We start from the raw sequence: 15,413 nt of genomic DNA on the forward strand, positions 1-15,413 counted from the left end.
AGATTACTTGTTGGTTATTACTTCATTGTCGGAACTAGAAGCACAAGCATTTCGCTACACTCGCATTAACATCTGCTAACCATGTGTATGTGACAAATAAAATTTGATTTGATTTGATTTGTTCCATCCTGGTCCTAAGGGACCTACTGGGTGTGCAGGCTTATGTTCCATCACGTTAGTAGGCCTACACACCCAATTCAACGATTCAACTACGGTCATCACTAAGCCTATGACTGAATGTGTAGTAGTTAAAACAAAGTTCGGTACACCCTGTGTGCCCCAGGACCAGGATTGGAGACCTGCGATTTACACACACACAAAATGAAGTTGACTGTTGTAAACATATCTCCACCACACGGTGGCAGCACCTATCTCTGGCATCAGCATCAGCTGAGCTGGCCAGGAAAAAGGTTTGTTTACTTCCGGTGAATATTACGCCGTCTTCCGTATGATGAAATAGATCAGATAGTGGAGCAAAGGTAGGCTGAAAAGATTTACTAGCCAATAAATGATATCTTAAACCAGAATCTGATATTGATTAAACTGTTAGTCAAACAACTCGGCGTGTTTGGTGTCAGCATAGTGGCGCGGTAAGGATTTGTACCGTTTGGTTGCTTCGCTTGCTACAGTAACTTAACTTTTACTGACAGCCAATGAATGAGCATTATCTATTTTTCTGGTTTCGTAAACCAAAATAATACATAACGTTAGTCCAGTTAAAACCAGTGTGATTTCAGTTCGCATAGAAACACGAACCAGCATGTTTTAAATCTCTGCACATTCGTAGTCTGCATTTTAGTTATTTTTTAGTTTGTCTTAACCGCCAGTGTTTTTAACTATACACACTAACTGTTGTGTTTCTCGATGGTTCTCATGTAGCCTAACCCTGATAGCTGGTGAGATGGAGTCCAGTGGGGACAGGGCCAGGTTCGGGGGACAGAGTGTAGGAGCAGGCTCCTTGGTGGCAGAGGAGAACTACTTCCTAGGTTACACCTTTACAGACCGCTCCCACTCCAGCCGCGTGGTGCAGAGCATCATGGACCTATGTCTGCAGGTAAGGAATCTCAATTCAACTTTCTCTGATTCATCGTATCCTATCTCCTCAAAACTTATAAGAGGTGAAGGTTCCCTCCCCTCAGGCCTTCATCTCCAATGGGGTTTGAAGAGGAGTCAAAGAGAGAGGATGTGAGTAATCAAGGGGAAAGATGAATTGAGAAAGGGCCAAGGAATCATATATGCTCCATTCATTTGAAGTCTGTCTCCCAGTGCAGCATTAGTTTCGGAGGTATGATGACATTAACGGTTCCTCCGTCTTATATCCCCGTGTCTTCAGGACGGCCTGTTTGCTGACGTGACGGTGAAGGTGGAGGGGAGGGATTTTAACCTGCACCGCCTGGTACTGTCAGCCCAGAGCAGCTTCTTTAGATCCATGTTCACATCCAACCTGAGAGAGGCTCACACACGTAGCATCCAACTGAAGGACGTCAGGTAGGGCTGCTGGTCTCTAATCCCCGGTGCCATCGCCTGCCGTTGTGCCCTTTGCACATGGCACTTGACCTGTAAACTGCTCAATGAGTTGTTTCTCACCAATTGGACAATAAAGTCTATTTTCTACACAGCGCATCAGTCTTCCAGCTGCTGGTTGACTACATCTACCACGGGACAGTGAAGCTGACAGTGGAGGAGCTGCAGGACACCTATGAGATGGCTGACATGTACCAGCTGACTGCTCTGTTTGAAGAATGCTCCCGCTTCCTGTCACGCACCGTAGATGTCAAGAATTGCCTACAGGTGAGCTGATTGGCTGCGTTTCTATTTCCTGGACCTGATACAGCCAATCATTGGTGTCTGAATTAATGAGCACGTGTGTGTTCCCTTTGTAGATAGGAAGGACTCGGATAGAAATGTGAATTGTATTCGTCAATAATACTGGATCTGTGTAGCTGCTGTCAATCTGACCATCTTGTCATCTTGTTCCACACGGGAGCTTTTTGAAGCACTGTCAGTTGATTGACTTCTTCCTGCTGTAGGTGATGTGGCTGGCAGACAGGCACAGTGACCAGGAGTTGTATACTGCAGCCAAACATTGTGCTAAGATCCACCTGGTGGAACTTCACCAGACTGAGGAGTTCCTCAACCTGCCACTCTGTCTCCTCATGGACATTATCAAAGGTACTTATTGATTTCTTGCTTGATTTAATTTACATAGTAATGGGGGAAACTTACCCCACCACCATATTTATCACCCACCTGGGTAATGCCACGGTGGCCATTTTGTCAGACCCTTACCCGTGTTTCTGTTGTCCAGACGGTGTTCCAACCTCTCAGAACCCCACGGTCGCCATCCAATCCTGGATCAACCACAACAAGGTGGAGAGAGAAGAGTTCTCCACTGTTCTCCAGGAGAACCTCAAGGTACAGTGTTCTCATTCTAGAACCCAAAACCACGTCTCTAATATTTCAGATTGGGGGGACTTATTTTGAGATGCACCCAATTTTACGGAGGTCGTAGCTAAAACATGTTCACCGACACAAATGTTAGTTTTTTCCCCCTACAATTTTAGTATATATCATTCTAGTTATACATGTAGTGACTATTGATGCCCTCACTGTGTCTTTGCAGGAGATCGGTGAGATGGTGCACATCTACCTGATAGGTAAGGAGGAGACGAGGACCCACTCCCTGGCCATTTCCCTGCACTGTGACGAGGACGATGCCATCAGCGTCAGCGGCCAGAACAGCCTGTGTCACCAGATCACAGCAGCCTGTAAACACGGGCCGGACCTCTACGTGGTAGGGGGGTCCATCCCTCGTCGCATGTGGAAGTGTAACATGCAGACCATGGACTGGGAGCGCTGTGCCCCACTGCCTCGAGATCGTCTCAGCCACACCATGGTCTCAGTCTCGCTCCAGGATGCCGTCTATAGTCTGGGAGGTAAGACGCTCCAGGACACACTGTCCAACGCCGTGATTTACTACACGGTGAAGGACAACGTGTGGACAGAGACTAGCCAGCTGGATACGGCGGTGTCCGGGGCGGCGGGGGTTAACCTGGGAGGAACCATCTACATACTGGGGGGGGAAGAGAACGACATGGACTTCTTCACCAAGCCGTCACGACTCATCCAGTGCTTCGACACGAAGACTCAGAAGTGCCAATTGAAGCCTTACGTCCTGCCGTTGGCGGGAGTGATGCACGCCGCCGCCCACATGGATCTGCTGTTCATCGTAGCAGAGGGGGACTCTCTGGTGTGTTACAACCCACTGTTGGAGAGCTTCACCAGGCTACGCTTCCCCGAGGTGTGGAGCTGTGTGCCGTCCTTCTGGAAGGTGGCCAGCTGTAACGGCTCCGTCTATGTGTTCAGAGAGAGGTGTACAAAAGGAGACGCTCACACCTTGAAGTTTAACCCCGCTACGTCAGCCGTGACTGTTATCAAGGGGATTAAGATACTGCTGACCAACTGGCAGTTTGTTCTGGCTTAAAGATACTGCTGACCAACTGGCAGTTTGTCCTGGCCTAAAGGGATTAAGATACTGCTGACCAACTGGCAGTTTGTCCTGGCCTAAAGGGATTAAGATACTGCTGACCAACTGGCAGTTTGTCCTGGCCTAAAGGGATTAAGATACTGCTGACCAACTGGCAGTTTGTCCTGGCCTAAAGGGATTAAGATACTGCTGACCAACTGGCAGTTTGTTCTGGCCTAAAGTTTAAACTCACTAAGGCGAGGGCATGAGGTATTTGAGAATATAGAATGGAAAATATTCAGATCTTTTTTACTTTGACCGTTAAAGTCTTATTCTCTCAATCTACACACCAAACCCCATAATGACAAAGCAAAAGCAGGTTTTTAGAAATATCTTATTTATATAAGAACCTTTGCTATGAGTCTCTAAATGTAGCTCAGGTGCATCCTGTTTCCATTGATCATCTTTGAAATGTTTCTACAACTTGATTGGAGTTCACCTGTGGTAAATTCAAATTGATTGGACATGATTTGGAAAGGCACACACCTGTCTATATAAAGGCACACACCTGTCTATATAAAGGCACACACCTGTCTATATAAAGGCACACACCTGTCTATATAAAGGCACACACCTGTCTATATAAAGGCACACACCTGTCTATATAAAGGTCCCACAGTTGACAGGTGCATGTCAGAGCCAAAACCAAACCATCTAAATAATTGTCCGTAGAGCTCCGAGACAGGATTGTGTCGAGGCAGATATCTGGGGTACCAAAAAATGTCTGCAGCATTGAAGGTCCCCAAGAACACAGTGGCCTCCATCATTCTTAAATGGAAGAAGTTTGGAACCACCAAGACTTCCTAGAGCTGGCCGCCCGGCCAACCTGAGAAATCGGGGGAGAAGGGCCTTGGTCAGCCAGAACCTGATCAAACATCACTGGAAATAGCTGTGCAGCGACACTCCTCACCCAACCTGACAGAGCTTGAGAGGATCTGCAGAGATGAATGGGAGAAACTCCCCAAATACAGGTGTGCCAAGCTTGTAGCGTCATACCCAAGAAGACTCGAGGCTGTAATCGCTGCCAAAGTACTGAGTGAAGGGTCTGAATACTTATGTAAATGTGATATTTCCGTTTGTATTATTTGTAATAAATTTGCAAAAAAGTATTATATTTTTTTTTAGCTTTGTCATTATTGGGTGTTGTGATGTCATTATTGGGTGTTGTGATGTCATTATTGGGTATTGTGATGTCATTGGGTATTGTGATGTCATTATTGGGTATTGTGATGTCATTATTGGGTATTGTGATGTCATTATTGGGTATTGTGCGTAGATATGGATTTTTTTTTCCCGTTTTGAAAAAACAAATCAATTTTAGAATAAGGTTGTAACGTAAGAAAATGTGTAGAAAGTCAAGGGGTCTGAATACTTTCTGAATGCTCTGTAAGGTGTTACATTACATAAGCTGATCTTTCTTTCTCTTAAGGTCTCTGATGCAGTCATCCTCACAGCTGTAAATCATGTTCATTGTACAGCAATAAGTGATGTGATGAAACCACACGATCGGAGAATTCAGAGATCATATTTTCTTGCATATGTCACAAATACATCCCATTATCTGTAAATATATTCAACAAAGCTCACAAATAAAACTACAATGTGAACAAACATAGGCTGTTCAGACATCCCTAACATTTACAACTGTGGAACGTGGATTTACATATTCAGAAAAAAGTGCTGGTGGATCTGTATTCTGTGCTTAAAAGAATTTAACAAGTTATGCCTGTCAAAGTATTACAGTCAGCGAATGTGACTTCAGATGAGTCGACTATCTCCATTCATTGGGATTATCTTTGAGGCGCGTAGCGTTATGAGGTCACCGCATTCTCATGCGCCATTTCCTGGGACAATAGTTTCTAGCTAGATAAATAACAACTTCATGAAATGTGAGTATAACGTTTTATTTATTAAATGTTAAAATGTTAACCAAATGACTTTTCATATGAATGTTAAATTCAATCATTGGGGCATGCAACGCACTAGGCAATCTCGTCAGCTGTTTAGACAAAGTTAAATGAACTAGTTTATTCAGCAATGTGTCAATTATGAAGAACCGCTCAGTTTTAAAATCATGAATTGTTGATCTGGCTAGCCAGCTAATCTTTTTGAATATGTGATATTTTTGCAGCACAAAGCACTCTGTTCCGCCTTGTGTGGTGGTAAGAAATGTTCATATTATCTAATAAAATCTTAGAAATCCAGCTGTTTTTCTGTTCCATGTTGGATGACCTGCAAGCAATGCCTGGGTTTCAAACCAACAGCTTGTTAGCCACTCCCATGTTTTGGACCTGTGCCACTCCTAATGTTTTGGGCCTGTTCCACTCCCATGTTTTGGGCCTGTTCCACTCCCATGTTTTGGGCCTGTTTCACTCCCATGTTTTGGACCTGTGCTACTCCTAATGTTTTGGGCCTGTTCCACTCCCATGTTTTGGGCCTGTTCCACTCCCATGTTTTGGGCCTGTTTCACTCCCATGTTTTGGGCCTGTTCCACTCCCATGTTTTGGGCCTGTTCCACTCCTAATGTTTTGGGCCTGTTCCACTCCTAATGTTTTGGGCCTGTTCCACTCCCAATGTTTTGGGCCTGTTCCACTCCCAATGTTTTGGGCCTGTTCTAACCCCAATGTTTTGGGCCTGTGCCACTCCCAATGTTTTGGGCCTGTGCCACTCCTAATGTTTTGGGCCTGTGCCACTCCTAATGTTTTGGGCCTGTGCCACTCCCATGTTTTGGGCCTGTGCCACTCCTAATGTTTTGGGCCTGTGCCACTCCTAATGTTTTGGGCCTGTGCCACTCCTAATGTTTTGGGCCTGTTCTAACCCCAATGTTTTGGGCCTGTTCTAACCCCAATGTTTTGGGCCTGTTCCACTCCCAATGTTTTGGGCCTGTGCCACTCCTAATGTTTTGGGCCTGTGCCACTCCTAATGTTTTGGGCCTGTTCTAACCCCAATGTTTTGGGCCTGTTCCACTCCCAATGTTTTGGGTCTGTGCCACTCCCAATGTTTTGGGCCTGTGCCACTCCTAATGTTTTGGGCCTGTGCCACTCCCAATGTTTTGGGCCTGTGCCACTCCCAATGTTTTGGGCCTGTTCCATTCCCAATGTTTTGGGCCTGTGCCACTCCCAATGTTTTGGGTCTGTGCTTTGTCTCTTGAGTGTTCTGACGTCAGAGAAATGGTTTACCATGTTATTGTCATGAGAACTCACTAGAGTCAACGTGGTGTGAAGTAGATACAGTAACAAACCAACAACTACTGGAATGTCACATTCAGCCTTCAAATGCCTTTAGCAGCATTACATCAAGTAAAAAAAATTGCTTCCTTATGTCTGCTGAATACAACAGGTAGACCTTACCGTGAAATGCTGAATACAACAGGTAGACCTTACCGTGAAATGCTGAATACAACAGGTAGACCTTACCGTGAAATGCTGAATACAACAGATAGACCTTACCGTGAAATGCTGAATACAACAGATAGACCTTACCGTGAAATGCTGAATACAACAGATAGACCTTACCGTGAAATGCTGAATACAACAGGTAGACCTTACCGTGAAATGCTGAATACAACAGATAGACCTTACCGTGAAATGCTGAATACAACAGGTAGACCTTACCGTGAAATGCTGAATACAACAGGTAGACCTTACCGTGAAATGCTGAATACAACAGGTAGACCTTACCGTGAAATGCTGAATACAACAGGTAGACCTTACCGTGAAATGCTGAATACAACAGGTAGACCTTTACCGTGAAATGCTGAATACAACAGGTAGACCTTACCGTGAAATGCTGAATACAACAGGTAGACCTTACCGTGAAATGCTGAATACAACAGGTAGACCTTACCGTGAAATGCTGAATACAACAGGTAGACCTTACCGTGAAATGCTGAATACCACAGGTAGACCTTACCGTGAAATGCTTTCAAACCTGTTACCTGTATCAGTCCTTTATCAAACCTGTTACCTGTATCAGTCCTTTATTAAACCTGTTACCTGTATCAGTCCTTTATTAAACCTGTTACCTGTATCAGTCCTTTATCAAACCTGTTACCTGTATCAGTCCTTTATTAAACCTGTTACCTGTATCAGTCCTTTATTAAACCTGTTACCTGTATCAGTCCTTTATTAAACCTGTTACCTGTATCAGTCCTTTATTAAACCTGTTACCTGTATCAGTCCTTTATTAAACCTGTTACCTGTATCAGTCCTTTATCAAACCTGTTACCTGTATCAGTCCTTTATTAAACCTGTTACCTGTATCAGTCCTTTATCAAACCTGTTACCTGTATCAGTCCTTTATTAAACCTGTTACCTGTATCAGTCCTTTATCAAACCTGTTACCTGTATCAGTCCATACCTGTATCAGTCCTTTATTAAACCTGTTACCTGTATCAGTCCTTTATTAAACCTGTTACCTGTATCAGTCCTTTATCAAACCTGTTACCTGTATCAGTCCTTTATTAAACCTGTTACCTGTATCAGTCCTTTATCAAACCTGTTACCTGTATCAGTCCATACCTGTATCAGCCCTTTATTAAACCTGTTACCTGTATCAGTCCTTTATTAAACCTGTTACCTGTATCAGTCCTTTATTAAACCTGTTACCTGTATCAGTCCTTTATTAAACCTGTTACCTGTATCAGTCCTTTATCAAACCTGTATCAGTCCTTTATTAAACCTGTTACCTGTATCAGCCCTTTATCAAACCTGTTACCTGTATCAGTCCTTTATCAAACCTGTTACCTGTATCAGTCCTTTATCAAACCTGTATCAGTCCTTTATTAAACCTGTTACCTGTATCAGTCCTTTATTAAACCTGTTACCTGTATCAGTCCTTTATTAAACCTGTTACCTGTATCAGTCCTTTATTAAACCTGTTACCTGTATCAGTCCTTTATCAAACCTGTTACCTGTATCAGTCCTTTATTAAACCTGTTACCTGTATCAGTCCTTTATTAAACCTGTTACCTGTATCAGTCCTTTATTAAACCTGTTACCTGTATCAGTCCTTATCAAACCTGTTCAGTCCTTTATTAAACCTGTTACCTGTATCAGTCCTTTATTAAACCTGTTACCTGTATCAGTCCTTTATAAACCTTAAACCTGTTACCTGTATCAGTCCTTTATTAAACCTGTTACCTGTATCAGTCCTTTATCAAACCTGTTACCTGTATCAGTCCTTTATTAAACCTGTTACCTGTATCAGTCCTTTATTAAACCTGTTACCTGTATCAGTCCTTTATCAAACCTGTTACCTGTATCAGTCCATACCTGTATCAGCCCTTTATTAAACCTGTTACCTGTATCAGTCCTTTATCAAACCTGTTACCTGTATCAGTCCATACCTGTATCAGTCCTTTATTAAACCTGTTACCTGTATCAGTCCTTTATTAAACCTGTTACCTGTATCAGTCCTTTATCAAACCTGTTACCTGTATCAGTCCTTTATTAAACCTGTTACCTGTATCAGTCCTTTATTAAACCTGTTACCTGTATCAGTCCTTTATTAAACCTGTTACCTGTATCAGTCCTTTATTAAACCTGTTACCTGTATCAGTCCTTTATCAAACCTGTTGTATCAGTCCTTTATCAAACTGTATCAGTCCTTTATCAAAACCTGTTACCTGTATCAGTCCTTTATTAAACCTGTACCTGTATCAGTCCTTTATTAAACCTGTTACCTGTATCAGTCCTTTATCAAACCTGTTACCTGTATCAGTCCTTTATTAAACCTGTTAAACCTGTTACCTGTATCAGTCCTTTATTAAACCTGTTACCTGTATCAGCCTGTTAAACCTGTATCAGTCCTTTATCAAACCTGTTACCTGTATCAGTCCTTTATCAAACCTGTTACCCTGTATCAGTCCTTTATTAAACCTGTTACCTGTATCAGTCCTTTATTAAACCTGTTATCCTGTTATCAGTCCTTTATTAAACCTGTTACCTGTATCAGTCCTTTATTAAACCTGTTACCTGTATCAGTCCTTTATCAAACCTGTTACCTGTACCTGTATCAGTCCTTTATTAAACCTGTTACCTGTATCAGTCCTTTATCAAACCTGTTACCTGTATCAGTCCTTTATCAAACCTGTTACCTGTATCAGTCCTTTATCAAACCTGTTACCTGTATCAGTCCTTTATTAAACCTGTTACCTGTATCAGTCCTTTATCAAACCTGTTACCTGTATCAGTCCTTTATTAAACCTGTTACCAGTATCAGTCCTTTATTAAACCTGTTACCCTGTTACCTGTATCAGTCCTTTATCAAACCTGTTACCTGTATCAGTCCTTTATCAAACCTGTTACCTGTATCAGTCCTTTATTAAACCTGTTACCTGTATCAGTCCTTTATTAAACCTGTTACCTGTATCAGCCCTTTATCAAACCTGTTACCTGTATCAGTCCTTTATTAAACCTGTTACCTGTATCAGTCCTTTATTAAACCTGTTACCTGTATCAGTCCTTTATTAAACCTGTTACCTGTATCAGTCCTTTATTAAACCTGTTACCTGTATCAGTCCTTTATTAAACCTGTTACCTGTATCAGTCCTTTATTAAACCTGTTACCTGTATCAGCCCTTTATTAAACCTGTTACCTGTATCAGTCCATACCTGTATCAGTCCTTTATTAAACCTGTTACCTGTATCAGTCCTTTATTAAACCTGTTACCTGTATCAGTCCTTTATTAAACCTGTTACCTGTATCAGTCCTTTATTAAACCTGTTACCTGTATCAGTCCTTTATCAAACCTGTTACCTGTATCAGTCCTTTATTAAACCTGTTACCTGTATCAGTCCTTTATTAAACCTGTTACCTGTATCAGTCCTTTATTAAACCTGTTACCTGTATCAGTCCTTTATCAAACCTGTTACCTGTATCAGTCCTTTATCAAACCTGTTACCTGTATCAGTCCTTTATCAAACCTGTTACCTGTATCAGTCCTTTATTAAACCTGTTACCTGTATCAGTCCTTTATCAAACCTGTTACCTGTATCAGTCCTTTATTAAACCTGTTACCTGTATCAGTCCTTTATCAAACCTGTTACCTGTATCAGTCCTTTATTAAACCTGTTACCTGTATCAGTCCTTTATCAAACCTGTTACCTGTATCAGTCCTTTATTAAACCTGTTACCTGTATCAGTCCTTTATTAAACCTGTTACCTGTATCAGTCCTTTATCAAACCTGTTACCTGTATCAGTCCTTTATTAAACCTGTTACCTGTATCAGTCCTTTATTAAACCTGTTACCTGTATCAGTCCTTTATTAAACCTGTTACCTGTATCAGTCCTTTATCAAACCTGTTACCTGTATCAGTCCTTTATTAAACCTGTTACCTGTATCAGTCCTTTATCAAACCTGTTATGATCCAGATCTGAAAAGCCTGTAAGAAGTTGTTGTTGATGGCACTACTTGTGTAGTTGTCATGACAACCTAAAGTCACCAATAAAGTTGATTATAAAGGTTTGCTAGAAGAGGTTCTCCTGTTCTGATTGCAGTATTACCTGAGGGTTTGTTTGTGGAAGATCATTGTTACATGATTCAGATTCTTAAAGGGGGGCTCAACTTCCTGATGTAGCCTTGTTCATTTTGCAGTGTGGTTTGATATGTGTGTGTGTGTGTGTGTGTGTGTGTGTGTGTGTGTGTGTGTGTGTGTGTGTGTGTGTGTGTGTGTGTGTGTGTGTGTGTGTGTGTGTGTGTGTGTGTGTTTGTGTGTTTGCAATGGGAAGAGTTAGCCAAATTATTTGCCTGCTTCCAGCTGGTTGGTGTGCAACCACGTGCGGTTTTTACTTTGGATAGTCTATCTCCGAGGCTAGTTGGGGACCGTCAATACATTTTAACATTGTCCCATGTATTAACTAGCAGGGACACATTTCCAAACCATTACAATCTGGTTATCAAACCTGTTACCTGTATCTGAGATCTTGAAGTAGTTGTCTCCCTTTGCTCTGTAGGGCGGCTTTTAAATGGTGGTGATACCTTTCCTGGTTCGAGGCGAGGAGCGCTGTTACCTGATGTGGGCAGGTTTTAAATGAACTTAACCTGTTGTGACTCTGGTACAGACTGACTTTAAGACATTTACATTTACATTTAAGTCATTTAGCAGGCGCTCTTATCAGTCGACTTACAAACCTGTTACGTTCACCTTAAGACATCCCATGGAACCTGTGCATCAAATCTTTTATTAAACCTTTTACCTGTATTCAAGGTCCTTTCCAGGTGTCAATTGACCTGTTACCTGTCCAGAGCAGCGAACAGTTTTGACTGGGCTGCGCAACCTGTTACTTCCTCAGTGGTATTAAAGGCCAGTTGGATGAACGCAGTGCCCTTGTTTTGGGTGTAGGGCCTGATCAGTCCTTTAGGTACTGAAACACAGCTCCGTTATCAAGCACCATGGTCTTGTAGCAGATCAAACCAGTGGGCGGAGGGGCCTGTACCTGAGAGAACTTTATCAAACCTGTTACCTGTATCAGCCTGCGGCGTTCTGGATCAGTTGTAGGGGTTTAATGGCCTTTAGCCTTTATCAAACCTGTTACAAATCCTGACAGTGCCTGGATTAGGACCTGCGCTGCTTCCTGTGTCAGTCCTTTATGTTGTAACCATGTTACCTGATCGGGCCACACCTTGATGTTAGTTGAGAACGACAGGGTGTTGTCCAGGATCACGCCAAGGTTCTTAGCGCTCTGGGGAAACACAATGGAGTTGTCACCTGATATCATGGAATGGGCAGTCCTTCCCCGGGAGGAAGATCAGCTCCGTCTTGCCGAAGCCTGTGGTGATCAAATCATCCACACTGATACCTGTGCCAGACATGCAAACCTGTTACCTGGTCATCAGAAGGGGAAAGGAGAGATTAATTGTATCAGTCTGCACTGTGGAGCCATGAGGTTATGACAGACACTTGGTAACCTGTACAGAGCCCTGGGGGACGCCAGTGGTGAGAGCGCGTGGTGAGGAGACAGATTCTCCAAAATTATCCTATTTAAATGTTGTACTCCATTTTGTCAGAATAAATGTTTCTGACTTATAGCACTAACTGAAGTTTATTTAGTGCTTTATCCGGGTAGCCGGAAAGTAGAGCATTGTAGTAGTCTAATCTATAAGTAACAAAAGCATGGATACATTTTTCTGCATCATTTTTGGACAGAAAGTTTCAGATTTTTGCAATGTTACATAGATGGAAAAAAGCTGTCCTTGAAACAGTCTTGATATGTTCGTCAAAAGAGAGATCAGGTTCCAGAGTAACACTGAGGTCCTTCACAGTTTTATTTGAGACGACTATACAACCATCAAGATAAATTGTCAGATTCAACAGAAGATCTCTTTGTTTCTTGGGACCTAGAACAAGCATCTCTGTTTTGTCCGAGTTTAAAAGTAGAAAGTTTGCAGCCATCCACTTCCTTATGTCTGAAACACAGGCTTCTAGCGAGGGCAATTTTGGGGCTTCACCATGTTTCATTTAAATGTACAGCTGTGTGTCATCCGCATAGCAGTGAAAGTTAACATTATGTTTTCGAATGACATCCCCAAGAGGTAAAATATATAGTGAAAACAATAGTGGTCCTAAAACGGAACCTTGAGGAACACCGAAATTTACAGTTGATTTGTCAGAGGACAAACCGTTCACAGAGACAAACTGATATCTTTCAGACAGATAAGATCTAAACCAGGCCAGAACTTGTCTGTGCAGTCCAATTTGGGATTCCAATCCCTCCAAAAGAATGTGGTGATCGATGGTATCAAAAGCAGCACTAAGGTCTAGGAGCACGAGGACAAATGCAGAGCCTTGGTCTGACGCCATTAAAAGGTCATTTACCACCTTCACGAGTGCATTCTCAGTGCTATGATGGGGTCTAAAACCAGACTGAAGCATTTCGTATACATTGTTTGTCTTCAGGAAGGCAGTAAGTTGCTGCGAAACAGCTTTTTCTAACATTTTTGAGAGGAATGGAAGATTCGATATAGGCAGATAGTTTTTAATATTTTTTGGGTTAAGGTTTAGCTTTTTCAAGAGAGGCTTTATTACTGCCACTTTTAGTGAGTTTGGTACACATCCGGTGGATAGAGAGCCGTTTATTATGTTCAACATAGGAGGGCCAAGCACAGGAAGCAGCTCTTTCAGTAGTTTAAATGGAATAGGGTCCAGTATGCAGCTTGAAGGTTTAGAGGCCAAGATTATTTTCATCATTGTGTCAAGAGATATAGTACTAATACACTTGAGCGTCTCTCTTGATCCTAGGTCCTGGCAGAGTTGTGCAGACTCAGGACAACTGAGCTTTGGAGGAATACGCAGGTTTAAAGAGGAGTCCGTAATTTGCTTTCTAATGATCACGATCTTTTCCTCAAAGAAAGTCATGAATTTATTACTGCTGAAGTGATAGCCATCCTCACTTGGGGAATGCTGCTTGTTAGTTAGCTTTGGGACAGTATCAAAAATACATTTTGGATTGTTGTTATTTTCCTCAATTAAGTTGGAAAAATAGGATGATGGAGCAGCAGTGAGGGCTCTTCGATACTGCACGGTACTGTCTTTCTTCCTAGGTTCTGGCCTTTCTTGCTTGCTGTTTGGGGTTTTAGGCTGGGTTTCTGTACAGCACTTTGAGAGATCAGCTGATGTACGAAGGGCTATATAAATACATTTGATATGATTGATTGAGTAGAGTAGAACACAGTACAGTAGAATAGAACACAGTAGAGTAGAACACAGTAGAGTAGAATAGAACACAGAAGAGTAGAATAGAACACAGAAGAGTAGAATAGAACACAGAAGGGTAGAACACAGTACAGTAGAGTAGAACACAGTACAGTAGAATAGAACACAGTAGAGTAGAATACAACACAGAAGAGTAGAACACAGTACAGTAGAACACAGAAGAGTAGAACACAGTACAGTAGAACACAGAACATTAGAGTAGAACACAGTACAGTACAGTAGAGTATAACACAGTACAGTAGAACACAGTACAATACAACACACTAGAGAAGAACACAGTACAGTAGAACACAGTAGAGTAGAACACAGTACAGTGGAGTAGAACACACAAGAGTAGAACACAGTATAGTAGAACACAGTAAAGTAGAGTAGAACACAGTACAGTAGAGTAAAACACAGTAGAGTAGAACACAGTAGAGTAGAGTAGAACAAAGTAGAGTACAGTAGAACAAAGTAGAACACAGTACAGTAGAACACAGTACAGTAGAATAGAACACAGTAGAGTAAAACACATTAGAAGAGAGTAAAGTAGGACACAATATAGTAGAACACAGTATATTAGAAAACAGTACAGTAGAACACAGTATAGTACAACACAGTACAGTAGAATACAGTACAGTAGAACACAGCACAGTTGAGTAGAACACAGTACAGTGGAGTAGAACACACAAGAGTAGAACACAGTATAGTAGAACACAGTAAAGTAGAGTAGAACACAGTACAGTAGAGTAAAACACAGTAGAGTAGAACACAGTAGAGTAGAGTAGAACAAAGTAGAGTACAGTAGAACAAAGTAGAACACAGTACAGTAGAACACAGTACAGTAGAATAGAACACAGTAGAGTAAAACACATTAGAAGAGAGTAAAGTAGGACACAATATAGTAGAACACAGTATATTAGAAAACAGTACAGTAGAACACAGTATAGTACAACACAGTACAGTAGAATACAGTACAGTAGAACACAGCACAGTTGAGTAGAACACAGTATAGTAGAACACAGTACAGTAGAACACGGTAGAGTAGAACACAGTACAGTAGAACACAGTACAGTAGATTAGAACAGAGTAGAGTACAGTAGAGTACAGTATAGTAGAGTACAGTAGTTCAGTAGAGTTCAGTACAATAGAGTAGAGTTCAGCAGAGTAGTTCCATTGAACTTGTCATACA

General features: G+C 41.9%; 1 protein-coding gene across 2 annotated transcripts; it reads left to right on the forward strand.

The window, feature by feature from the left end:
• Positions 1-406: 406 nt before the first annotated feature.
• kbtbd4 (kelch repeat and BTB (POZ) domain containing 4) lies at positions 407-5,139 on the forward strand. Of its 2 annotated transcripts, none has more exons than XM_029667342.2 (7): positions 407-479; positions 880-1,054; positions 1,334-1,488; positions 1,620-1,791; positions 2,031-2,172; positions 2,309-2,415; positions 2,624-5,139. In XM_029667342.2, exons 2-7 carry the CDS (start codon positions 902-904, stop codon positions 3,482-3,484), a joined length of 1,590 nt encoding a protein of 529 aa, XP_029523202.1. In that variant the 5' UTR covers positions 407-479; positions 880-901; the 3' UTR covers positions 3,485-5,139. The 2 variants fall into 2 exon arrangements, with proteins under 2 accessions (XP_029523202.1, XP_029523203.1); XM_029667343.2 differs by lacking the exon at positions 407-479 and adding an exon at positions 487-590.
• Positions 5,140-15,413: the final 10,274 nt, after the last annotated feature.

Source organism: Oncorhynchus nerka, linkage group LG9a (genome assembly GCF_034236695.1).
Source record: "Oncorhynchus nerka isolate Pitt River linkage group LG9a, Oner_Uvic_2.0, whole genome shotgun sequence".
Classification (NCBI taxonomy): Eukaryota; Metazoa; Chordata; class Actinopteri; order Salmoniformes; family Salmonidae; genus Oncorhynchus; species Oncorhynchus nerka.

What these genes read in the sequence shown, in the direction of transcription:
- kbtbd4 (XM_029667342.2), top strand. Translation starts at nt 902, where the DNA reads ATGGAGTCCAGTGGGGACAGGGCCAGGTTCGGGGGACAGAGTGTAGGA. An exon ending in TCATGGACCTATGTCTGCAG is followed by an intron (nt 1,055 to 1,333) that starts GTAAGGAATCTC and finishes CCGTGTCTTCAG; the next exon opens with GACGGCCTGTTTGCTGACGT. An exon ending in ATGTCAAGAATTGCCTACAG is followed by an intron (nt 1,792 to 2,030) that starts GTGAGCTGATTG and finishes TTCCTGCTGTAG; the next exon opens with GTGATGTGGCTGGCAGACAG.